Raw genomic sequence first — 24562 nt, forward strand, 5'->3', positions numbered from 1 at the left:
CCATGGATTTGTTCATTTAGGAAGTTCCTAACAATTTTCCAGGAGATGGCAGTAAAGTCTTCACTAGGAGGGGAAAAAAAAAAAGGATATACATTAAACATGGTAGGTTTTCAACAGATGTAAGTGAAGTTTCTGTTTGTACAAAGGTCAGCATTGCTCTGTTTCCACCCTCTCCCACTCTTCCCCTATCATTTTGTCTCCTGAAAAAGCCAAATCTTTTTTACACTTACAAGCTGGATTTGTCTCCCTGTGGCTATAGTCAATAGGGATTCTTACTGAACCGCAACATAAGAAGCCCTTCCCCAGGTACCTCCAGATGACAGCTTACAGAACAGCAGTCCATTTCTCAGAGAAGCTCTTGAGGGGATTAAGCATTTCTGAGTCAGCAGCACTCTTGCATCACCTACTTTGACAGAGTTGTCTTGGCTCCTCTAATGAGAAAAGAGGGATAAGGGGAGTCAACAGCAGCTGGTAAGTGGCTTCTTGATCCCACCCTGTGAGTCAGTCTCAGCTGTAGATAAATATTTCTAACTGGACCTTGGAAGGGAGAACATTGCTTCTGTGTGGTAAAGTCCAAGGTGAATTTCTTTTTTTTTTTATTCTGGGTGGGGGTACATTGTGGCATTTACAGAAATTCTTACAATATATCAAATATACTTGAATTCACCCCCTCCACTATTCTCCTTTATCCCTCACTCCCCCCACCATGGTGAATTTCTTTTGAAGAAACCTAAATCCCCTCAGCTCTTCACACCCTAAGCTATATATGATTTTGTTCCCCACTTCATCTGGGCTTCCTCAGCCACTCACCCACCTTGACTGGCCTTTACAGAGGTAATTTCTCTTAAGAGATGCCCTTAAATAAACGTGCTGGGTCTGAGAGCCTGGCCTTGTGCCAAATACTGAGATGGAGAGACAAGACCCACATTTGTAGGGAAGTAGATGTTGTTAAATGGAAAAGTGAAAGGCAAGAGCCTGGATGTGTATTTATTCTGATTTTTTGTTTAGTTCCCTAGGAAGGGCTGCAAGTATTGCTCAGTGGTAGAGCCCTTGCCTGATGTGTGTGAGACTCTGGGTTCTGCAGCACCAAAAAAACAAACTTCTTAGGAAAATTGAAGGTTTCCAGTCAACATGGTAGACTGAACCAACTTACATATATATCCCCTTCTTGTTCCAAATACAAGTAGTGCTACACAAAATAGCTTAATTTACTTTCGAATAAATAGCCCATTTCAAAGAAGCAGAAATTCCCAGGTGGCAGAAAAGAGGAATTCATTCTGAAGGTAAGTGGTATTAAAGTCACTAGTGACTTAGTAGACACCAGGCCTAGATACAGACAAGCCTCAGAGACTAGAGATTAAGGTTTGAATGCCCCCAGGGAGGTAGGAGACAGCCTCAGGGCCTTTCAAGGTAGAAACTGAAACAATTCCTTGAAACTTAAAAGGACTGCCTCCACAGAAGCAAAATTGGAAAACAAAATATGAGGTGTAATTGCCCTGGGGGATGTGATGATGATAGATGTCACAGAAAAACTCATTTTAGGAAAGGACCCTGAACTCTTGGAAAAGGAAGAATGGTCAGGGAAGCATTCTTAGAGAGGGGCTGCCTTAGCTGGCTTGGAAAAAAAGATTTACTTTAGTAAGCTCCAACTATTAGGCCCCACACTTGAGATTCAGAACTCTACTGGGTCATTCAGCTTCCTGAGCACTTCTGCTTTTAGGAATCTCTCTATCCAGCTTTCTAGCCAGTCATAACAGATGAACTTTTTCTTGCTTTTGTTCACACGCTCTAGTCTTGTCCTTACATAAGAATTCTAGGTCAACTGTACTTCAAACTGGTCTAGACTAGGTTCAGCCAAACAGCTGTGCTTGAGGTTGTCAGCTGAGTTGGGCAGTGCCCTGTGGATTGGACTGAACATTGGCTCTATGTGTGGTTTCTTCTGGGTACCATGCTGAAGCTACAGCGTCCCAGGACTGCGGTGAATATCTTAGACTGCAAATGCAGTCACACAGGCACATCTCAATCTTCTGTTTGTGTCACCTCCACTCTCAACCCTTTGGCCAGAGCAAGTCACATGCCCAAGCCCAACATCAGTGGGGCAAGGAGATGTATACTCTGTGCTATAAGAGCTACTTGAGGTTGTATGGCAAAGGGTATGCATGTATAGTTTCATTTCAGGGCAGTGAGGCATGGAAACCAATAATGCAATCAACCAAGTTGTCTCAACCATGAAGGCCTTGTATATAATATCTGTATGTATGTTTGCATGAAAAACTTTTATACCAGCTGGTTATCACTGAGGAGTAGGAATTGTGGGTAATTTTATTCATTTGTATTATCTAAGGTATACATGAGTTACAGCTATACAGATTTTTTTTTTAACTGGGGGGATTTTCTAGCATAAGCCAGAAAACCTGCTGGACAAATTCTAAGAGACCTGTGACACTTTAAATAGTCATATTTTGGTGTCAGTGGAGGATTGGTCCCAGGACCCCCACAGATACTCCACGAAGGGATGTAGAAACTAACCAACAAAAACCCTTGTCATACTTTGAAGCCATTTCTAGATGACTTACAATACCTAACACAGTGTAAATTCTGTGTAGGTAGTTAACACTAGGTCATTTAGGTAACGATAAGAACAAAATTGCTCAGACCAGGCAATTTTTACCCGAATGTTTTCATCTCTCAGCTGAAGCCATGGATGTGGAACTCTCAGTTACAGAGGACCAATTATATGTGTACTTACCAGAGAGAATTCTTTTTTTTTTTTTTTTTTTATTCCAGAGAGAATTCTTATTTTCGAGCAACAGTAATCAAATTAGGCTTTGAGGCTCCCTGGCCAGAAACAACATAAAATCCTATACACATAGGTAACTTCTGGGGTCTACCAATGTTCTATTTATTGAGGTGATAATTGTGTGGATTTGCTCTGTAAGAGTACTAAATGCTCATCATTTATAGAAGGATGTAAATAATGGCTAAAATTGAAAAAAACTATAGGAATGCTGTTTTGATGTTTTTATTGTAAACATAGCACTATGTGCTTTTAAAACTATGTACTACTATAGTGAAAAAGTCAACTAAATTTCAATAAACGGATATTTATTTTTGAATGCATCCTTTCCCACCATGCTAACTGCCAAATCCTTCATGAAGGCCACTATTCTGCCTGGATTATCATAGCAGGTCTCCATGTCTTCCCTGTGGCTCTTAATTCTAGATTCATCCTATACCCTGCAACCAGAGAAATCTTTGAGAAACATACATCTTCATCTTCTCATCTTTTGCTTAAAAGCCTTTCAAACTGGGCGCCAGTGGCTCGGGTCTGTAATCCTAGCTACTTGGAGGCTGAGATTGGGAGGATCATGGTTCAAGCCCAGCCCAGACAAATAGTTCTCAAGACCCCCATCTCCAAAATAACCAGAGCAAAATGGACTGGAGGTGTAGCTCAGGCAGTAGAGCTTGAAGCCCTGAGTTCAAACAAACAAACAAAAAATATATGTATATATGTAGAATCAAGTGTTCAAAAGATTGTAAATTTTTTTGTTGGGGGCGTGATACTAAGAGTTGAAAGGACCTCATATTTGCCAGGCAGGCTGTTTACCACTTAAGCCACTGCCAGCCCCAAAAGATTTTAAACTGAGTTCATTAGTGCGATTAAAAAAAAAAATTGTTCTAGTTTCTCAGGAGGCAGAGATCAGGAGAATCGTGGTTCAAAGCAAGCCTGAGCAAATAGTTCGAGAGACTATCTCGAAAAAATAACCATCAAAAAAAGGGCTGGTGGAGTGACAAGGTGTAGGCCCTGAGTTCAAACCCCAGTACTGCAAAAAAAAAAAATTTATAATTTGCTAGATTTGTAAGTAGAATTATGAAATTTGTGACTTGAAATTAGATTAGGTTTCTAATCTTAATAAATTGAATATTAGTTTTAAAAATCAAAGTAACTTCATTTCTGCTCATGAAAGTCATTACGGAGACTTAAAAAAGGACTTACAGTGTAATAAATGGTGAACTCTGGAAACTGAACTAGACAGAACATGAAAGCAGGAGGGTCCAGCATCGTAGTTCATGGGAAGGCGGTCTGTGGTGGGGCTGGAGAAGAGGGCCATCAAGCAACTAGAATCACAAGAACAGCAGAGTAGTCTCTAGCCTTGGAAGTGAGGCAGTTTCTGGCCACGATGCTATCACAAGTGTGGCTGAGGGGGTTGGAGGAGTGGCTCAAGTGATGGAACTCCTGCCTAGAAAGCGTGAGGTCCTGAGTTCAAGCTCCAGTACCGAAAAAGGGGAAAAAAAAAAAAACAAACTAATGTGGCTGGAGAACGGGTGTCCGGCTGGAAATAAAGGAATACCATTGGAGATAAGGAGACCAAAGACCTACTAAGACAGAGTGCTATTTTGGATGAGTGGCCACTGTTTTGCACAACTCAGAGGGGGAGAGGGATGCGCTGTTCCCATGGTCGTCTACATGAATGGCACCCCCTGCGTTGTGCAGTGCATGCTGCGAAGCCCTATGCGGTGGTGCTGCTGAAATTTGAAGTAGCCAAGTATGACCGGAGCTCGTGTGGGAGAGTGAGACAGGAGGTAGGTAGAATCCTTGGTAAGCAAAAATAACAGCTCCTAACCAGGCAGCAGAGCGTTAGCCCTCTGCTCAGTGATGTTCTAAGCACAAGCTCAATCACCAGGAGCTCGGTACTTTTATGATCATCATTACTATCTCACATGTAAAGCAATGGCAAGGCCCGACCCCGCACCCACCGTGGTTCACGTTCTACGGTTCACACTGAACGGATCCCAACACCGAGTCCGGCTCGTTTTCCCGGTCGCTCAAGGCGCATGCGCACGCGCCCAGCCCGCCGCCGGCCCCCACCCCTCCGCTGCCCGCCAGGCGTAGCGGAGGTCACGTGCCGGCGTGTGGGGGCGTGGCTTCTGCGTGTCACGGCCGACGGAGCCGAGCCTTCCGCGGCGGAGCGGGCTCTGCGTCCGCGGCGGGGGCCGCGTCTTCTCCCGCTCGGCCACCAGCCGGGGCTCGGGGGGGTGGGGGGGGTGGGGGGTGGCCCGGGCCCCCGGGGCATGGCCCTCCGGCGTGCGCAGGGAGACGGCCCCACCTTCAGCCGCTGGGACGGCGCCGAGAAAGCAGGTATGGAAGCTGGTCGGGGGCGGCTGGTGGGAGAGGAGAGGACAGAGAGGAAGGGCCCGGTCTCCGGCCTGGAGTTAAAAATGGGCCGCTGAAGGAAGGAGCCCCGGTAGGACCGAGTCCCAGAGGGATGGGACGGGCGGGGGCTGGGCGTTGCGGCCTCCTTCCGTGTGGAGTGGAGAGCCGGCTCCCCGACGGCTGGGCAGGCCTCGCCGCCGGCCACGTCCGCACACTCCGTCCAGAGCCGCCTTCCCAAACTTCACTCTCATGGGACCATCCTCCCTCCCGCGGCCGCCGGGTGCCACCTGCTTCTTTGAGTTACCATAAAATTCACCCCTGGTTTCTTAATACATCACAAAGTTGTGCAGACATCGCCACTGTCCGATTACAGAACACTTCTGATTGCTGAAAGCCCCCTCCCATTAGCGGTCACACCCCGTTCCCAGCTCCCCGGCTTCTGGCAACCGCTCCTCTTACTTTCTGTCTTGTCCCGTGCCACAGATATTAATGTCACTTAGTTGTGTAGATTCTGTTTGTTACACGCTTTCAGTCTAAATAATTGCTGTGAAATCATGGCTTTGCTGGCCATGTTCTAAAAATACATCTTTCCATACAGCAAGTACATGACAGTTAAAATTCTGATTGTTTAGCGTCTGTCTAGCAAGCCCGGGGTCCTGAGTTCAACTCCCAGGACCGCCAAAAAAAAAAAAAAATCTGAACGTCTATCCTGTACCAAGCAAAATAATCCTTTTCCTCCCTCAGGGAATGCTAAGGTGCTTCTCCACTTTGCCATCCATTTCTGGATGGTGTCCATAATAAAACAAGCCATGTAATTCAGTGTTTTGATGAGTTTTCTGGTATTCACTTCTTAGGGCTCATTTCCTGTTACCCTGCTTTTCTTTTTTTCTGATACTGGTGGGAAGCTCAGCTCGCTCCACATATTAACTTGTCTGGGCTCTTTGGAATTGTAGCCTTTCGCTGGTGTTTGTGCGACATTTGTCCTCACGGCATAATAGTCAACACCCCAAGCCACATTGGTCTTGTGACCTGTTGCAGCGTGACTATATCTAGGTTGTAAGACTCTCCCTCCTCCAGTTTCCCTTGATTCTGCTTCTCTGGATGAAAAGGAGGAATTTAGAGAAGTTGTCGTTTCTGCTCTGTAGAGTTTATGGTCAGATTGGTTTACTCTGAGGACTGTATTCTCCATTTTTGAAGTAAAGCATCCTTATTGGGGGGTGGGGGAGGTAATTGGGGAATGAACCAGGATCACTGAGTAACATCCCCAGCCCTTTTGTTATTTTATTTTGAGGTAGGGGATCTCACTAAGGCCAACCTCAAACTTGTGAACCTCCTGCCTCAGCCTTTCTTTGTTTCATGTAGTCATTTTCTTCTAATTTTCTGTTTTGTAGAAACTAATTAGAACTATCAAAGACAGAGGCTACTTTGTTTTATTTTCTTTTTAATAGGAATCTTACTCAGAATACATTAAGGTTTTCCTTTTTAACTGTCTATCTTCCATACAGACATGAAGTTCAAGCATAAATTTGCAAGTTAATTTCTAATGTCAATATCAGGAGTTCATGGGTGGCATAGGATATCTCTCTAGAAGAATCTCTCTCTGGCTCTTCAGTTGTTTTGAGTAAGGCTAGCATTTTAAAATTTGAGTTTACTTCTGTTTAAAGACTAAAGCTTCTGGATATGCATGGAATTTTGTACTCTCACATAAGCATTATGTAAGTGTGTCATCCATTTACCAAATCCACATAACTGATTATTTAAATGGGAAAACTGAGAGGATGCATAGCTGTGACCATCTGTAGTTGTCCTTCCCAGAATATTAAGTTATTCTAAGGAGACAGAAATCTCCACCTGGGTTCTATAGCCGAATTGTTAGAGGCAACAATGGACTCAGCCATCTGTATCTGAACTGTTAAGAATGGCTGCTTCAGTGGCCCTTATATAGAATAAGGACTGGGAATGTGGCTTAGTGGTAGAGGGCTTACCTAGCACCTTTGAGGCCCTGAGTTCCATCTCCAGTTCAGTAAAAAAGAAGAACAAAGAACACATGTTAATGGAGAGCAGGCCCAAGTAGTGCCTCTGTCATTTCTTTTTCCTTTGTTGAATGAATTACTTTTCAGGCATCAGGGATTTATTTATAGCAGTCATATATTTTGCTGCCAGCTGTAGGACAAGCATTTCATTCCATCATGCTTAAGATAGCCAAGTCTTCTACTACAAAGAAATTTGGAAGGTATGAGCTTTGGAATATACAGTACACCTCTCTTATAAGTGAGGCAATAAAGAAATCGGAGAAGCAAGGATTCAGGGAGATTAGAATGGTATTTATGACAACAGTAGAGGAGAGGTAAGCTTTTACTCTGAGCCCACATTCAGTATTCACAAGTCCAACAATTTGTGTCCAGCTCTAAAATCTATATACATAAAAGTTACCATAAAATAGATAGTAAGCATTCATTTTAATCTTTTCCTGAACATCCCAGGGGTGACTGGATGACTTTTCTCTTTTATGCATGTGAATTAATCATTCACTGAGATCTGCCAACCTCTTCTCACTTATGTGTAGGCTAGCAGTTGACCTTCTCACACTGTGGTTTATATATCACTAGCTCCATTGAGTTTTCTGTTTTATCTTTCTGTATCACAATGAGATTGTGGGGTGGCATGTCTCATCTGCCACTAAGGTTTAAGTATTGGGACATGAAAAGGCAGTATCATGGCCTGAACAGAAAGCAGCCAAAATCCATATATGAGCAGCACCCTGCTCTGGAAAAGCATCAGGAGTTGTAGAGGTCTACTTAGAGTTCTACAGTGAATATTCTCTCTCTCTCTCTCTCTCTCTCTCTCTTTCTCTCTCTTCCCCGCCCCCCTGCTTCCTGTCTCTCCCTTTCTCTTTTGGTGGTAATGGGGTTTGAACTCAGGGCTCATACTTGCCAGGCAGACACTCTGCCACTTGAGCCACATCCCAGCCCAGTAAGCATATTCTTAACAGTAGTATGGGAAGAGTGATGCCATTTACTACAGGCCAGTTTTTTCCAGAGGAGCAGTAACTATGCTAAATAATCTATTCTGCACGTTTATTGAGTCCCCACAGAGAGCCAAAAAAAGAAGATAGTAAGTTTTGAAATGCAGGATTAAAAATAGAATTGGAACAGTCTTAAGAGAAATAAAGTTTTGGAGCTGTGGTTCGGGTTCAGCATCAGTTAATGTTCTGGCCAGTTATTTTGTCCAAACCTCAGGGACACCTAGATGATTACAGTGTTGTCCCTGACTACAAGCAGCAATTGTCCTGTCCCCCACATTGCTGAATAGCTTACTTGGAAAATTGAGACGAATTCTCCATACTCTTAGCAACGGGTCAACAAAACTAGTAAATGTCAGATTCCCTTAAGCAATACTCAGGATTGCTCTATCATTGTTCTTAATTCAACCTGTGGGACGTGCAAGGGTCCTCAAGTTAAAAACTTAGATATCTGTTAGCTTTTTTTTCCTTTTCTGAAAAGTAACTCAATTAGTTCCTGTTCATAATTTGTCCCAACTTATACTGTCATATAAAAAGTCTTCTCGGGCTGGGTGTGGGGCTCAGTGATAGAGCACTTGCATAGCATGCACGAGTCCCTGAATTCATTCATTAGCACTGCAAAAACAAGCAAATAAACAAAACCTCCTGTGTGTCAGTGATTCTGGTGACCTTCCTTTGACACATCCATCCTGGTCTTCTGAAGGATGATGGCCCTGCAGGGGGCCCAGACTCCCTAGTCAGACAACCCAGTTGACTTTGACTTGCACTTGTCCTCTCTCCCTGTGCCTAGCATGCACTTCCCAGAACTTCTCTGTGCCTCCTGACAAGGTATTTCATTCATATGACATACTCTTTCCTTTGCCAGGGATGTTTTCCCTGTGACACACTCTTCTATGTGGCAAGGTTTTCAAGAAGGTGCCAGAACGCATTGTTAGCGAAGCCTTTCTTCCTTGCCTTGGAAGTCGTTGCTCTTGAGGGGACATGCCTCTAGTTGTAGAACACCTGCCTAGTAAGTGCAGGCCCGGCACTGTCAAAAAAAAGTAGTCATTCTTTCCTCGGTTTTCATCATCCTTCATGACTTTTCTGTCCTATGTAATAACTGTGTTTCTCTATACCACGAGGTTCTTGAGAGTTGGGAGAGACTCACATTCATCTTTTGCCCCAGTCTAGTGCCTGGTACGGAAGACTCTTGTTAACTGATGGATGATGATGATGGGTGGACAGGCGGGCAGGTGGGTAGGTGGATGGAAGGATGCACCTGAGCCAAAAGCTTGATGCACCTCAGAAACATTTGACTAAGGAAGTACTGTGCTGACAAAGGGAATTGGAGGCTTGATTTTTCATGATTTGTTGGGAAAGCAACTGTTTTAATTTAGCATCCAAACTGGGCTGTTTGTGAAAGTGCAGGGAGCAGTCTGGGTTTGCTCTGAACAGTTATGGCAAGAGTATAGGGCACTGGGTTGGTCTCAGGCAGTAGCTGCTCTTCTAGGTTATTGGGAAAAACAACAGTAGTCTAATCAAGAGAACAAGTTTCCCTGGGCTAAAAGTCACTTGTGTTATTTCTTGTCTGCACCTGCAATTGCATGTGACTCCAACTCTCTGTTTATGCAGCTTATATATATGTCACAGCTGTCATAGGTAGGTCACCAGGGCTCTGAGTACCGACTCTCATTTGTGTTAATAGTAAGCAGGTTGGTCATGGAGACAGTTGTAGACTGTTATCTTGGAAGAGAACATTTCAGAAAGCTGTTTAATGCCCCTTCTAAAACCTAATACACCATCTGATGTTAGTCCCTTCTAAAGTCTAACTTATCTTCCGGCATTATCTTCCACTCACATTAACTCTAGTGCCTTGTAGTTACATCTACTCCACAAAGATTTTTTAATGAGTCTATTTGCTGTCAAATGGAAGGGCCTTAATTTTCCTGTTGCAAGCCTTCTAAATTCTCTGTCCCACTAAGTCCTCTTTTTAAGGTGCCTTTCTCAGGTGACCCTGACCCCTGCTTTCTCTTTGAGCTCTTGGCCTTTATTGTCTGCACACTTTTTTTTCTTAAAGCATTTGGGGATTCATTGTGACATTTCTAAATGTGCTTACATTGTACCTTGGTTAGGTTCTCTCCCACCATCTCTGTCCCTCACCCGCCTCCCTCCTACTTAACACAATTGCAAAAGGTTTCATTGTTCTATATTATATATGTATACAAAGCACACCTACCATATTCCCTCTCCTTTAGCCCTTCCATTCCCAGTCACAGGACCTATTTTACAGTCCTTTCATTTTTAATTCCAAAGTCAGTGTTAAAAGGGGTTTCTAAATGTATGTCAGCTGTGAATGTACTGTGCTTTGATTTGTCAACCCCTCTATTACTCTTCCTTCCCCTTTCCCCCCACGCCCTATTATTCAACAGCTTTCAGTACATATCATTACATCCTCTACCTGCCCAGATGTAATGCATTTCCATGTTGTTGACTATTATTCTCTTTCCCTGAGCTCCATAGAGTAGTTCCACCATTATAAACATGTTCTGTATATAAATGTGCATATAATCATGTTTGTTTTTGCATATACGTTTATCTTATCGATCTATCCTCCATATAAGAGAGAAAACATGTGGCCTTTGTCTTTCTGAACATGGTTTACTTCACTTAACATTATGTCCTCCAATTCCATCCATTTACCTGCAAACAGCATAATTTCATTCTTCTTTATGGCTGAGTAGTACTCCGTTGTGTATGTATGTCATATTTTCTTAATCCATTCATCAATTGTAGGGCATCTGGGTTTCCATAGCTTAGCTATTGTTAACAGTGCTGCAATAAACATTGGTGTGCAAGTGTCTCTATTGTATCCTGAGTTACATTCCTTTGGGTAGATGCCCAAGAGTGGCGTCACTGGATCGTATGGCAATTCTTTGTTTAGCTTTTTGAGGAATCTCCATACTGCTTTTCATAATAGTTGTACTAAGTTACATTTTCACCAGTAGTATATAAGGGTTCCTATTTCACCACATCCTCACCAGCATTTGTTGTTTTTGCTCTTGAAGATGGCCATTCTAACTGGGGTGAGATGAAATCTTTGTGTAGTTTCAATTTGCATTTCCTTTATGGCCAGGGAAGTTAAGCGCTGCTTCATGTATTTACTGGCCATTTGTTCTTCTTCCTTTGAAAACTGCCTGTTCAATTCATTTGCCCATTTCTTCATTGGGTTGTTAGTTTGGGAATTTAGTTTTTTTGAACTCCCTGTAGATTCTGGTTATCAGATGAGTAGCTGGCAAAGATTTCCTCCCATTCTGTGTGCTGTCTCTTGAGCTCAGTGACTGTTTCCTTTGCTGTGCAGAAACTCTTTAGTTTGACACAGTCCCATTTGTCCATTCTTTCTCTTAATTGCTGAGTTATTGCAGTTCTATTTAGGGAGTTACTGCCTATGCCTGTATGTTCCAGTGTAGTCCTACTCTTTCCTGCAGTAGTTTCAAAGTTTCAGGCCTTATATTAAGGCCTTTTTTGGGGGGGTGGGGGGAAGTGGCAGTTATAATGCAGGGCCTTGTGACATTTATTGTTGTCATGTCTGACTTTTCCTTTTTATTTATTTATTTATGTATTTATTTTGGCAATACTGGAGTTTCAATTCAGGGCTTTGCGCTTTCTAGGCAGGCTCTCCACCTCTTGAGACATGCCTCCAGCCCTTATGTTTCTTCTTTCTTTCTTTCTTTCTTTTGTGGTGCTGGGGGATCGATCAAACCCAGCGCCTTATGCTTGCTAGGTTAGGCAGGTGCTCTCACTTGAGCCACACCTCCAGCCAATTTATTTTCTTAATGGTGCAAACAACCAGACAAAATCTAAATACAGGCATCATCCACTTAACTTCAGTGAGCCATTCTCAAGAGTAGACATTCTGCTTGAAAACACTGAGAGCCTACGGCCCCATTATTTCAAATAGGGAAATTATGATAGATGTCAACCACAAACTCCCTACCTAGCTCTTAAAAAATAATTTAAACATGTTAAATGCTTATAAATAATAGATTATCACATAAGAATGTAAGGTGCTTAAAACATTACTTCCTGATCACCAGTAATTAATATGGCTATCAAGAAACATCACCAGCCACACTGGAAACTCATGTACTCTTTGACACTGAGCTTCTGAAAAAAATCTCATGCGATTCTAATGTTTCACCAGTTGTATTAGCAGGTAACTGGAGACTTTCCCTTGTGGCCTTGTTAAAGTATATTATTGAGGTTTTTTTGTTTATTGTGGTGCTGGTCATCGAACCCAGCACTCAGCAAGTGTTCTACCATTGAGCCACATCCCCAGCCCTAGTACAGTTTTGAAATACATTTTTCTTACGTAAACAACAGGAAAATAAAAAACAAACAAATTTTTTCCAGAGCTGATGGAACCTAAGGGGTCTTGCACATGCTGACAAAGTGCTCTACCAGGAAAAACTTCTTATATGGAGATATATATGGTCTATAAAGTTTAGGTATTAAGAAGAATAGGAAAATATTAATGGGGGGAGGTGGCCTAAACAATGTAAAGACATGTAAGTAAATGTAAAAATGACAAAATAAAAGAAAGAAAAAAAACATCAACAGTAACTGCTAGGAAGGCCTGAATTTACTGAGCATTTATTACAGTTGTAATTCCTTGCTTATTACCTACAGTGTATTTCCATACTGTTCTATACATTAATTGCTAATTAAATATATGTAGGTTGATTCTTAAAATCTATATTGTTTTGAGGAGGGGAAGTAATACTTAATAAATGTCAAGTGTGTATGTGATGATTCTCATGACAGGAAGGCATCAATCCTGCAGCCTAGAAAGGTGAAGTGATATTACCAAAGTTACAGAACAGAGAATTGAGAGAGCCAGATCTGCCTGATGTTCACACATACTTTTGTCATTGCACTTTTGTTTCTTTAAAAATGTGATTACTCAGGAGGCTGAGGCAGGAGGATTGGGAATTCAAGGCCAGCCTGGACTACATAGCAAGTTCGAGGCTAGCCTGGCTATGTAGCAAGACCCTGTCTCAAAAATATCCCCATAATTATTCTGGGTGCACCTATGATTGATGATTCATCTTTTTAAAAGTAAGCACCTTCAAATCTATTTTATCATGAGCATGTGAGGTCCCCCAGTTCAGATATATCGCACTGGCTCCGAAATTGATAATGCCTCTGGCTATGAGAGAGGCAACCCATGATTTTTTGTGCCAACCCATGATTTCAGAGCTATCTATCTAAGAAGAGATCCCTGCTTTCCCTCCAACCAAATAGGGAGATGGAGCTCTAAGTAGAAAACTAACGCCTGCTAAATGTGTGCCTTGTCCTCCACACGCTCACTTTTTTTTCTACAGATTTTAATGCCAAAAGGAAAAAGAAAGTAGCAGAGATATACCAGGCCCTGAACAGTGATCCCACTGACGTGGCTGCCCTCAGACGCATGGCTATCAGTGAAGGAGGGCTCCTGAATGATGAGATCAGAAGAAAAGTGTGGCCCAAGCTCCTCAATGTCAACACCAGTGACCCACCTCCTGAATCAGGTAAGGGGGGAGGGAGTCTATCTAGGAGGCAGGGAGAGAAAATTCCAAAAGCTTGGATTTTTTTTGCTCTTTTTTTTTTTTTTTTAGACTTTAGGGCTTTATTTTACAACATGGAGGACCACGCCTTTGCCCACCCACCCTTTTTTGCTCATTTTGAACTGAGAGTAGATGAGTAAAGAGAAAAAAACTTTAGGAAATGCTTGAGCCCACCATGGGAAGTAGAATTTTATTCAAAACTGAAATGACCCCAGTACGGCCAAAAAAAATTTTTTTTAAACAGAAAAACTGATCCGGCAGCTCATGCTTCTAATCCTATCTACTCAGTAGGCAGAGATCAGGACGATCTTGGTTTGAAGCCAGCTGGGGCAAATAGTTCTTGAGGGCCTATCTCGAAAATGCCCATCACAAAAAAGGCCGTGTGAATGGCTCAAGTGGTAGAGCACCTGCCTAGCAAGCATGAAGCCCTGAGTTTAAACCCCAGTACCACCACCACCAAAAAAAAAAAAAAAAAAGCTGAAATAAGCTTTTATTAGGGGTTAAAATATTGGCTAGGTGGGAAGTTTATTTAAGATGCCTGTCCTAGCTCAGGTTCACTTGATGGGGGTGGGTTGTAGGACTCTGTATTCTAACATGCACCCAGCTGACTCTGATGTAGAAGGATGAACATTTGGAGAAGCATAAAACAAAAACAAAAAAACCTGTCTTACCAGGAAATACTACAATCCTTTGGAGTTCTCAAATTCTGTAGTTCTACTAAAAGTTGTTATTTAGCTAATTTGCAGGGTCATGTAGTGAAAGGAATTCCATGGAATGCAGTTGAACATACGAAAGAAGGCTCTGTAGCCTAGTGAAGCCACTTGACTGCTCACTCACACAGCCTGTTCACTTTATTGCTTTCCTGTGCTTAGGGATAATGCCGGGTGCTGGGAATTCCCATTCATTTGCAGATGTCCGCTGTGCTGCTCTGTGTGCCAGGTTCTGGAAGTGATTAAAACAGGACTCTGCAGCTAAAAAGTTCACAGTGTCATGGTGCCACCAAGTAGGTGCTGAGTTGCCACTTCTTATTATCTTTGGAATGGACTGCCTCAGAGCAGTCAGCTTTTTGCTGGAAGGCAAAGGCATTGCCATATTCATATGCTCAGTACTGGGACGATGCTCTTCTGGCAGATTCCAGACTTCCCATGTCCCTTATGAGATGACATTTATGGGTGAGGAAGTATCGCACAGGTTCCAATGCCAGTCTTCATTTTGGGTTGTGAGGAGACTAGATCCTTATTAATACAGCACCTGGTTTGGGTTGAGGGAAATGTACACTTGTATATATAATCCAAGAGACTCTTTTCTTTCCTTTCACAGTGTGTTGGGCTTATCAGCTGTGCACAAGTTCTGTCTCCTGTTCACAGTGTCTTAGTTTTAGAATTTCAGAACCAAATGGTGTTAAGAATCTTTTTCTTTTCTTTTTAACTTGTGGTGCTGGCGCTCAAAACCCAGGACCTTGGGCATGCTAGGCGAGTGCTGTATCACTGAGCTCCATTTGTAGCCCAAGAATGCTTTGCTCCTTCTCTGGCTTTGCAGACATTCCTACAATAACATGTTCCTCTCCCCCCGCCCCACATAGGGAAGGACCTACGGCAGATGAGCAAGGACTACCAACAAGTGCTGCTGGACGTCAGGCGGTCTTTACGGCGGTTCCCTCCTGGTGAGAAGCAGTCTGATCTTCCCACATCTGCTCAAGGCTTTCTGTCCCCAGCACCTACCTTCTTGAGTTGGTGCTTGCCAGTTGCAGTAGTTTCTATCCTAGCATCTAGCGACTGACCATGCCAGGACCCTCTCCTCGGGCACTCTGGTGCCCTCAATCTTAATCTGCTGAGTCTCTCTCTCTTTTTTTTTTTTTTTGGTGGTACTGGGGTGTTTGAACTTGGCTTCTCACTCTCTAGCCAGGCGCTACAACTTGAGCCACTCTGCCAGCCGTGTGTATGCATGTGCGTGCATGTGTGCGTGCATGTCCTGGGTATTTTCAAGATATGGTCTTGCAAACTGTTGCTGGGCTGGCTTTGAACTGCAGTTCTCCTGATTTCTGCATTCCAGGTAGTTAGGATTATAGGCATTTGCCACCAGTGCTCAGCTGAGTCATTCTTTTGTTGATGCGGCACTGTCTGACCCCCACTGTGAAGGTCTGAACCCAGAGTAATTTCTCAGGCCAGAGATGTTGAGTGAGAGTAGAGGAGATTTGATCTTTGTGTTTTCTTCATGCCACAGAAAGGATTTGGTAGGAATCATTAAGGCCATTGGTCTGGCTTTAGAAAGCAGATTGGTTTGGGATTGCACCCTAACAAGAACTGTTAGTACCTTCATATAATTAGATTTATAAATATTATCTTACTTATGTGTACCTTGAGTCCCTTGGACTGCACAGGAGGCCATTCCCTGCATGTTTATAGAATCTGTTCCTAAATTGCCTCTCACTTTCCAGGAAAAAAAGAATAACCTTTGTTTCCATTTTCACTGGGCAACAAGCCTCTTCTGTGTGATCTACTTCTCTTCCTCTGGCAGCTCAACCTTGAGGTCCATGAGGTGAGGGTTGCTATAGGGAATAAGGATCAGTTTGCTTTACCTACCAGAAACCAAGCTCTGGCTTGGATGTGTCTATTATAGGCCTTCTGTCCCACTTGCATTTCCTGCTCACTGGAGAGGCTCTTGTGACTCCCATGTTGCCAGTTGTCTGACAACTTAGTTTTGATAACACCTGTGCCATGGTCCAGTCCCATTTTCTTGTCTTGCTAGTCTAGATGAGACTATACAGGACAGCATCCTGTTTTCCCCGTGAACCCTGGATTCCTCTTTTATGTCATATCATTCTGCAGTGTCCGTCCTGTGGTTTCAGCTTTTGTCCATCCAGTTTTTGGGGGCTTGACTGACCACTCTTCCCTGGAAACTCAAACAGGCTGTAATTTTTACTCCCACTACTTTGCTTATTTTACCTCTCCATAGTTCTTGGGTTGCCTCATTTTGTTTCTTATTTTATCTTTTACAGTATGCCTCTTTTGAGAAGGGGAGGAATAAATATGGGCAAGAAGTGAGCTTTGCCCTTGCCTTGAGCCCTGTACTGTTCGGTGTCATCTGGGCCCTGACATAGCTGCTCTCTCTCTCAGTATGTGTTTGTAACTGAAAGGTATGCTAGCAGTGTAGGAAAACTGTGCTCCGAGCCATTCTGAAGCAGTTCAGGGGTCCACAGTTTGACATTCTTTTTTCCTTTGCTCTTTTTTTTTTTAAATCATGAATAATACATTATTTAGTCATTTTTATTTACAACTCAAACTCTGGGAATTCAAAATTAACATCTTTGCCTGAGCTGCTTGCAGACAGATGAAAAGGTGTCACTTGTGTTCACCATTGCTCTGCCATGTTTTGTGCATGTGAACCTTTTTGTGAGCAGGTTGCCATCACATGTAGCACGGTCTCTTGCCTGTAGTTTCTCTTGGGAAGACCAGTTCCTCAAGGATCCCAGTGTGTATGACTCAATATGCTTCCTAAGACACTTTTGCTTCTTTTTCACATGGCTTAGGCTGTTTGTCAAGACCACATGCTTCCCAGTGAACTTGTTCTCCAGCTCACATGCCAGCCAGACTTGGATATTCTGGAAAGATTTCAAATGAGAAGCTGGAGCAAGATGATGATCTGCTCTGACCACTGCCAACTCCGCTTTCTTTGGTGCTGTTGTGTTCAACTCATTACCTGAGCCTTGAGGTCCGAGTGCACCTCCAACTCCAGAAGTGCCTGGGAGATGCTGGAGTTGACCTCATCAGCTTCTCACCTTTGGCCTTCATGATCTGTGCTTTCATGCTGAGCACGGCCTTCTTGTTGAGCTGGCGTAGGCAGAGCAAGTTCGGCATTTTTGCACTGAAAACCAGATGAGCTAAGGAGCTGCGCTCTGCCCCTAGCAGGACTGGCCCCATGCTCTGGGGAGCTCCAAGATGGCACCCCTGTCCCAGCTGCAGGTTTGCATTGAGATCAGTCCTTGCTGGAATACTTGGTTTTGTTTAGAGGGTAACACAACTTTTGTAATTTGTAGTTTTTGTATAATTTTTGACATAATTTTATTCCAAACAGTTGCAAAATAGGGCAAAGAAGTCCCCTGCTACCTTTTACCCAGATTTCCTTAGTTTTAACATTTTACCAGAGTTGCAATAACTGCTTACTCTCTTTCATGCACCATACACATAATCTTCCAAACTGCTTCAGAGCACAGTGAACATGGTCCCCCCTTTACTCAAGTATTTCAGGATATAATTCTAAAATAAGGCCTCTTAACATAATCACAGTACACCTATCAAAATCAGTGACAATAAATTGTCACCTAATCTGTAAAATGATTCTGAATCCACCTTTTACCCTAATGGCCTTCATGTGAAAGGGAAATACAATTTCATGCATTTCCCATTCAGTCGCTGACTAACACATATACTTTCTCTCTCTCCAGTTTTGTTTTTGGGTTGTGTGTGTGTGTGTGTGTGTGTGTGTGTTTGTGTTCAGCAGTACTAGGTTTGAACTCAGTACCTTGTGCTTGCTAGGCAGTTGCTGTACCACTTGAGCCATACCCCAGCCATTTGTATTTAGTTATTTTTCAGATAGGGTCTCACACTTTTGGCTGGGGCTGGCCTCAGTCTGCAGTCTGACCTGTGCCTCCACATAGCTGGTATTACAGTTGTTCACCACCACACTTGGCTTTTCGGTTGAGATGGGGTCTCACTAATTTTTTTTGCCCAGACTGGCCTTGAACCTCGATCATCCCAATCTCCACTTTCTAAGTAACTGGGCTTACAGGTGTGAACCACCACACCCAACCATTGTTTTTGTTCTTTTTTTGAGACAGGATCTCACTATGTAGCATAGGCTCCTGACTCATTCTCCCAAGTATAGCACCACTCCTGATAATTATCTCTCTTTAGTCTCCTTTAATCTGTAACAGTTCCTTTGTATTTTATGGCTGAGCAATTGCTCTGCTAAGTGTCCCTTACTTTGGGTTTGTCTGGTGTTGCCTCAGGAGATTCAGGGTTATGCACGACATGGCATAGCGCTCCTGACAGCACGTCACTTCAAGGGGCCCCTCCTGATTTCCCCTAGTCCCATAATTGTGACACTTACTGTAAGACTTGGTTAAGAAGGTGTTGCCAGAGGTCCCCCCTGTGAAGTTGATGTCGTGGTTCTTTCCTTGTGCCAGGTGGGATCAGTAGTGTGCAGATCTTGCATGATGTTCTTACCTTGTTTGTAATTTGTTTTCTCCTACTGGACACTGTCTCTGGGAACCCACTTCTGGTCTCCTCCTAACTTCCTTGTCACTAGAATGCTCAACTGCACTTCTCCCCTTTTCCCCAGGCATGCCAGATGAGCAGCGAGAGGGGCTCCAGGAGGAGCTGATTGACATCATCCTGGTGATCTTGGAGCGCAACCCTCAGCTGCACTACTACCAGGGCTACCATGACATCGTGGTTACCTTCCTGCTGGTGGTGGGCGAGAGGCTGGCAGTATCTCTGGTTGAAAAGTTGTCTACCCACCACCTCAGGTACATAAGAAGTTAGGCAAGCTGTGGCCCATTCTCTAGTCAGGTGCTTGATTGGTTTGAGCCGACTCCACCCACCAGGCCTGACCGCACTCATTGATCATTTCCCTCTAGGGATTTCATGGATCCTACAATGGACAACACCAAGCACATATTAAGCTATCTGATGCCCATCATTGACCAGGTGAATCCAGAGCTCCATGACTTCATGCAAAGGTATGTGTGTGTATGCATGCACACACCCTTCACCTGGCTCTCCGACCTTTTATTGCTTCCTTACCAGTCTAGCTCAGTTTCATCATCATCTTATGTTGATTAGTGTTAAGTTGCTTCAAGCTCTCCTTTCTAGTCACTTAAGATCTGAATAAATCAGTTCTGTACACAATCTTAGGGCACTTTTTTGGTACTGTACTGTTTTGAGTCTCAAAGATGACACAGCCCATGACTCGAGGAGTTTACATTTGGCGGGGTGTGGTGGCTAAGTATGCCAACATAGACTTTGAAGTTTTGCCCCAACAATTAGAGTCCTGGAGGAATCAGAGGAGGAAAGGACAAGACCATCCGTGGGCAGTTTAGTTTTTTTTGTTTGTTTGTTTGTGGTACTGGGGTTTGAACTCAGGGTCTACACCTTGAGCCAGTCTGCCAGTCCTTTTTGTGATGGTTTTTCTTTTTTTTTTTTTTTCGAGATAGGGTCTTGCAAACTGTTTGCTGGTCTGGCTTGGAACCTCGATCCTCCTGATTTCTGCCTCCTGAGTAGCTAGGATTACTGGCATGAGCCACTGATGCCTGGCTCAGTTGTGTTTTAAGCCTGAGAATATATGCCTAGGCCCTCAAAAAGAATAAGATATGGCAAACATCTGCAAACATCTCCTCCTTATCCTGTAGTTGACACTTGTTGAGCATTAGGAGAGCACACCTAGTGAGATGAGAATATGTTATTTATTTTGTGGTGCTGGGGATCAAACAGGGCTTTGTGCTTGCTGGGCAGATGCTCTACTCCTGAGCTCATAATACATTTCAAATACTATATATTTTGTGAGGAGAAGGTGGTAAATTCCTAGGTGGCAGTTTCAGGAGATATATTTTCTAAATGCTTCTTTCTTCTGAGGACCAAGAAGGCCCAGAGAGGGCAGGGATTGCCCAGCAGGGAACCTAACATAGATTTCCTTTTCTCCTAGTGCTGAAGTGGGGACCATCTTTGCCCTCAGCTGGCTCATCACCTGGTTTGGACATGTCCTGTCAGACTTAAGGCACGTTGTGCGGTTATATGACTTCTTCCTGGCCTGCCACCCACTGATGCCCATTTACTTTGCAGCTGTGGTAGGTACCTGCTTATGAGCCAGTGACTGGGTTTGCCATCACCCATTCTGGCTTGATTAGATCCCTGAAGGGAAGGCAGTGATTATGGAAACCTGCAAAAGACAGCATTTCTCAGTCTGGTATCCCTTGACTCATTCTGTGTGATATTAGTGGGGGCGTCATGAAAAAAGTTGGTAAATACTAGATAACCAGATTTTACTGTGAGACTCTTCCCAATCATTGTAAGTTGTCAGTGTCCTGACACCTCCTGGAGCTGTTCACCTGGTAACACCACTAGGGACAGTCAATAGTGTTGGTACCACCATCAGCATCAGATTTAAGGGAAGCAGAGACCTGGCATTCAGCTAGAGAAGGGAGGTGGCCTGCGGTAGCGGGTGGGGCTCCATTATCAGAAGGGCCTTAGTGATGTCTTGGAGTGTTGGCCCCAGGAAGTTCTTCATGGTCCCTTCAGCTGTGGATTTGTGGACCAGCAGTCAAAAGGAAGATTTTTAGCGAGAGCAGGACCATTCTTTGCACTGTTTTGAACCATTTCTTTTCTGCTGGAGCTTCAAGAATCTTCTAGTAAGCTCTCTCTAGAGTTAGGAGTAGGGTTAGGGATCCCTCTCCTTCTCTTCTTCCTAACACACTCCTTCATTTCTTTTATGACTTTGAGGGATACTTGAGCAGACAAATGTGCCTGGAAGGACCTACTGTACCAAGTTAGTCTTTCACATCATAGTGAAAGTTTGCCTGTAGCAGGAGGGGTCAGCCATAGGATCAGCACAGAAAATGTGTGCCTTACTCCCTCCTCATTGGACAGTTTGCTAACCATTTGGGCTGAGCTCTGACTGTTGCCAGCTTAAACTCATCTCTGTGGAGAACAAAAGGCAAGTGGCCCCTTGTGTGTAGTCTCTGATGTAAGGCCTTACTCCCCACAGATCGTGTTGTATCGTGAGCAGGAAGTTCTGGACTGTGACTGTGACATGGCTTCAGTCCACCACCTGTTGTCCCAGATCCCTCAGGACCTTCCCTATGAGACGCTCATCAGCAGAGCAGGAGACCTCTTTGTTCAGTTTCCCCCTTCGGAACTCGCACGTGAGGCAGCCGCCCAGCAGCAAGCCGAGAGGTTAGGGGCTGAGGCCCACGTGGAGCTGGGTGGTGTAACGAGCAGAAGTGAGGGGGACCTGTGTCTGGTGGGACAGGGCTGGGGATGATGCCACAGATCTACACTGTGAGGTGGAGTCCGTCCCTAGCCTCCATGGGTCTTTGTCTAGAGAAGTTTCCTGAGCAGTGGGAAAATGCTCGGCCTGCAGCCCACCTAGCAGAGCTGCTCCCTCCAGCTCTTCTCCTTATCCACCACACCTTCTTTCTCGCTCTCCCACACAGAACAGCAGCCTCTACCTTCGAAGACTTTGAGCTGGCATCAGCCCAGCAGAGGCCAGACATGGTGCTGCGGCAGCGGTCTCGGGGACTTCTGCGGCCTGAGGCTCGAACACAAGATGTCCTGACCAAACCAAGGACCAGCCGCTTTGTGAAACTGGCAGTGATGGGGCTGACGGTGGCACTGGGGGCTGCAGCGCTGGCAGTGGTGAAAAGTGCCCTGGAATGGGCCCCCAAGTTTCAGCTACAGCTGTTCCCCTGAATCTGCCCAGTGCAGCAAGGTTTCGCCCTCTGGAAGGACGGGGAGGGTGAAACTGCCGTAACTGAATGGGTTTCTGTCGGGTGTTCTGTTCCTGCCACCCTTGCCTGCCTGTCTGTTTGCCTTGGCTTGGGAGGCTATAGCAGAGGCAGCCCAACACTGCGGGCTCCGGGACCTGGCACAGCACTCTCCTGCCTCCCCGTGTTGGGGAACTTCTGGGCCTGGGCTTCCCTGGCTGTCGGGGTACCTCCTGGCTACCCTGTAGAAAGTAAGCATTTCCTGCTCCCAGTGCCTCATTCTGTCTGCTTCAGATGGACAAGGAAGGAAGAGGCTGCTGCTGAAGAGGTCAAGCCTTGGAAGGAAAGCAAGAGACAGTAGCCTGGGAGCCAGGTGGGTCCTTTTAAGAGTGGCTCCGCTAGCTGGTCAGACCCAGAGAGCCAGATGTGAACTAGGTTACTAGTTAAATCCTACCTATTTTCAGCCTGGAAATCACAAGGGTATTCCCAGCCCAGCGAAGCAGTCTTAGTCACCTAAACTGGTTTCACCTGCCTTTTTTTCCACCTGCTTCTCTACAAGCCACGTGACATTACTTATAAAAGGCACTTTTATTACTATTTTTAGAATTATATACACCTAACATGTAAAGTATTCTCACTTTAAAAATAATAGTTCCTTCATGGAAAAAATGGTTCTCATCAGAAGGGTGAGCTTATGAGATCCTGAAGTTACCTTTCTACGCAGTTGTTCCAAATTTCACTTTAGCCAGAGTTGCTGTTTGTAAACAGTCCTGCACTTCTAAAGTGTCCCCTCCTGACCTGCTTTCCTTCCTTCCTTCCCATTTCTGCAAACTCCCCTCTACTCCCAGCTGCCTTGGCATGGTTTTTGGGTTTGTCTCCTAACTGCTGGTCTCTGCCTAGTTGGAAATGCATTGGAAACCTGCCGGCACCCAGAAAAGGGCAGACTGTAGCCTGAAGAGCTTGGCAGGAGCCCCAACAGCCAGCCCTGCCCTAGGCTTTTCCATGGACCCTCAGACCTCGGGAACAAAGGACACGCATTCCTTTTGGGACAGTGTTCCTGTAAGCAAAGCCAGGTTGATTTCACATCAGCTCTGGCTTGAAAAAAAAAAGTGCCTTTTGCTGCTTTGAAGAATCGAGTATGCAGTATGAAGCAGCCATGTGCTTTCATTTTCCTGGTCTTTCCTGGGCACTGTTCTCTCTCAGCAGGTGATTTCTTAAAGTGAACATGCTAGAAGCCCCCCACTGTGTCCAGACTGACACATTCTCCTTGAACACCCACTGTGCGGGCAGCCGCCAGACCAGAGCACTTGAGACAGGCGTCTGCTGAGTTATACTAAGCACTTTAAAACCAAAACAAGCCCACAGGGGTGGGTCATTCTCCATGCCTAGGTCATTCACCCTGCCTAGGGTAAGTGCAATGTATCTGGATTAATTTGAAAGTGGCAGATTCATCAGGACAAAGGAAAATTCTCCCATGACTCAGAGATGGCAAGGCGGCAGACATTCCCAGTCTTCTCCCTTGGCAAGTTTGTTCTCTTGTCCTCTGTGCAAATGGATGGCAGCAGTGTCTGTACCTCCAGCCACAAACCCTCAAGCCTGCTTGGACATGAGCAGAAGATGATGGCAAGAAGGGAGGAGGTGGTGCCAGGGTCCCGAAGCCATGACTCTGGATCCCAGGAAGCAGGTGATGCTTGTGCTGTGGCCTAAGGAGAAGAGTTTTTTCTGTGGTTTGCTCACACCAGGATTCTCCCCTGCCACTAAGAAGAAAGCATTATCCATTTCCTTCAGGTAATTTACTTGTTCTGTAAAGAATACATGTAAATATTTTGTACAGAGCCCTGTATGAAATAAAGAGCCATATGTGATACTAAGCACCTGTCATTCATTTGCCAAGCCTTGATATGCCCACCTTCCCAGGCCCACGCGGTGGTCCATGGATACCTGGTTGACCTTGACTTGCCAGGAGACCTGGGGCAATCCCTACAGTCATTTTGTTTCACCTGGCCTGTACACTGCAGCTGCTGTGGGGTACTGTCACTGCTAAATGTCAGTGGTGTGCAAAATTTGGAATTCTCAAGGAGTGGAAGATCCAGGAGTGTGTTGTCAGTGATCCTTCTGATCCCACCTGAGTTCATGCTAACGAGGTGACTTAGGTAGGACTTTCAGGTGGGATGGCCTCAGGATGGGGCTGGTCACCAGAAAGACCAGATAGTCAAATTGACCTTCTGGGGTGAGGGCCCTGGAGATGGAGCTGTCACCTGCTGGGGGAGAGACAAACAAAACATGGAAGGCCTACCTTGCCCACCTGGTTGCTTCCGCATATC

At 44.6% G+C, this 24562-nt stretch overlaps 1 protein-coding gene and 1 non-coding gene across 3 annotated transcripts; one reads left to right on the top strand and one right to left on the bottom strand.

Annotated features, from left to right (window-relative positions):
* Nucleotides 1-2386: 2386 nt before the first annotated feature.
* LOC141423680 (U7 small nuclear RNA) lies at nucleotides 2387-2448 on the bottom strand. Its single transcript, XR_012448507.1, has one exon. It is a non-coding gene; the product is annotated as a U7 small nuclear RNA (small nuclear RNA).
* A 2587-nt stretch (nucleotides 2449-5035) lies between these two features.
* On the top strand, nucleotides 5036-24109 carry Tbc1d20 (TBC1 domain family member 20). 2 transcript variants are annotated; one of them, XR_002212449.2, is made up of 9 exons: nucleotides 5036-5140; nucleotides 13538-13723; nucleotides 15342-15422; nucleotides 19100-19286; nucleotides 19398-19499; nucleotides 20462-20603; nucleotides 21521-21708; nucleotides 21969-22611; nucleotides 23139-24109. XR_002212449.2 is itself a non-coding variant. In XM_020164653.2 (8 exons), the coding sequence occupies exons 1-8, from the start codon at nucleotides 5074-5076 to the stop codon at nucleotides 22222-22224; spliced, it is 1209 nt and encodes a 402-aa protein (XP_020020242.2). In that variant the 5' UTR covers nucleotides 5036-5073; the 3' UTR covers nucleotides 22225-24109. The 2 variants fall into 2 exon arrangements, 1 of the variants encoding a protein (XP_020020242.2); XM_020164653.2 differs by having other exon boundaries at nucleotides 21969-24109.
* Nucleotides 24110-24562: the final 453 nt, after the last annotated feature.

This window comes from Castor canadensis, chromosome 5, assembly GCF_047511655.1.
Source record: "Castor canadensis chromosome 5, mCasCan1.hap1v2, whole genome shotgun sequence".
Classification (NCBI taxonomy): Eukaryota; Metazoa; Chordata; class Mammalia; order Rodentia; family Castoridae; genus Castor; species Castor canadensis.

Coding starts and splice junctions, on each gene's coding strand:
- Tbc1d20 (XM_020164653.2), top strand. CDS start 5,074: ATGGCCCTCCGGCGTGCGCAGGGAGACGGCCCCACCTTCAGCCGCTGG. Junction 13,724..15,341: donor TGACCCACCTCCTGAATCAG/GTAAGGGGGGAG, acceptor CGCCCCACATAG/GGAAGGACCTACGGCAGATG. Junction 15,423..19,099: donor TTTACGGCGGTTCCCTCCTG/GTGAGAAGCAGT, acceptor CCTTTTCCCCAG/GCATGCCAGATGAGCAGCGA.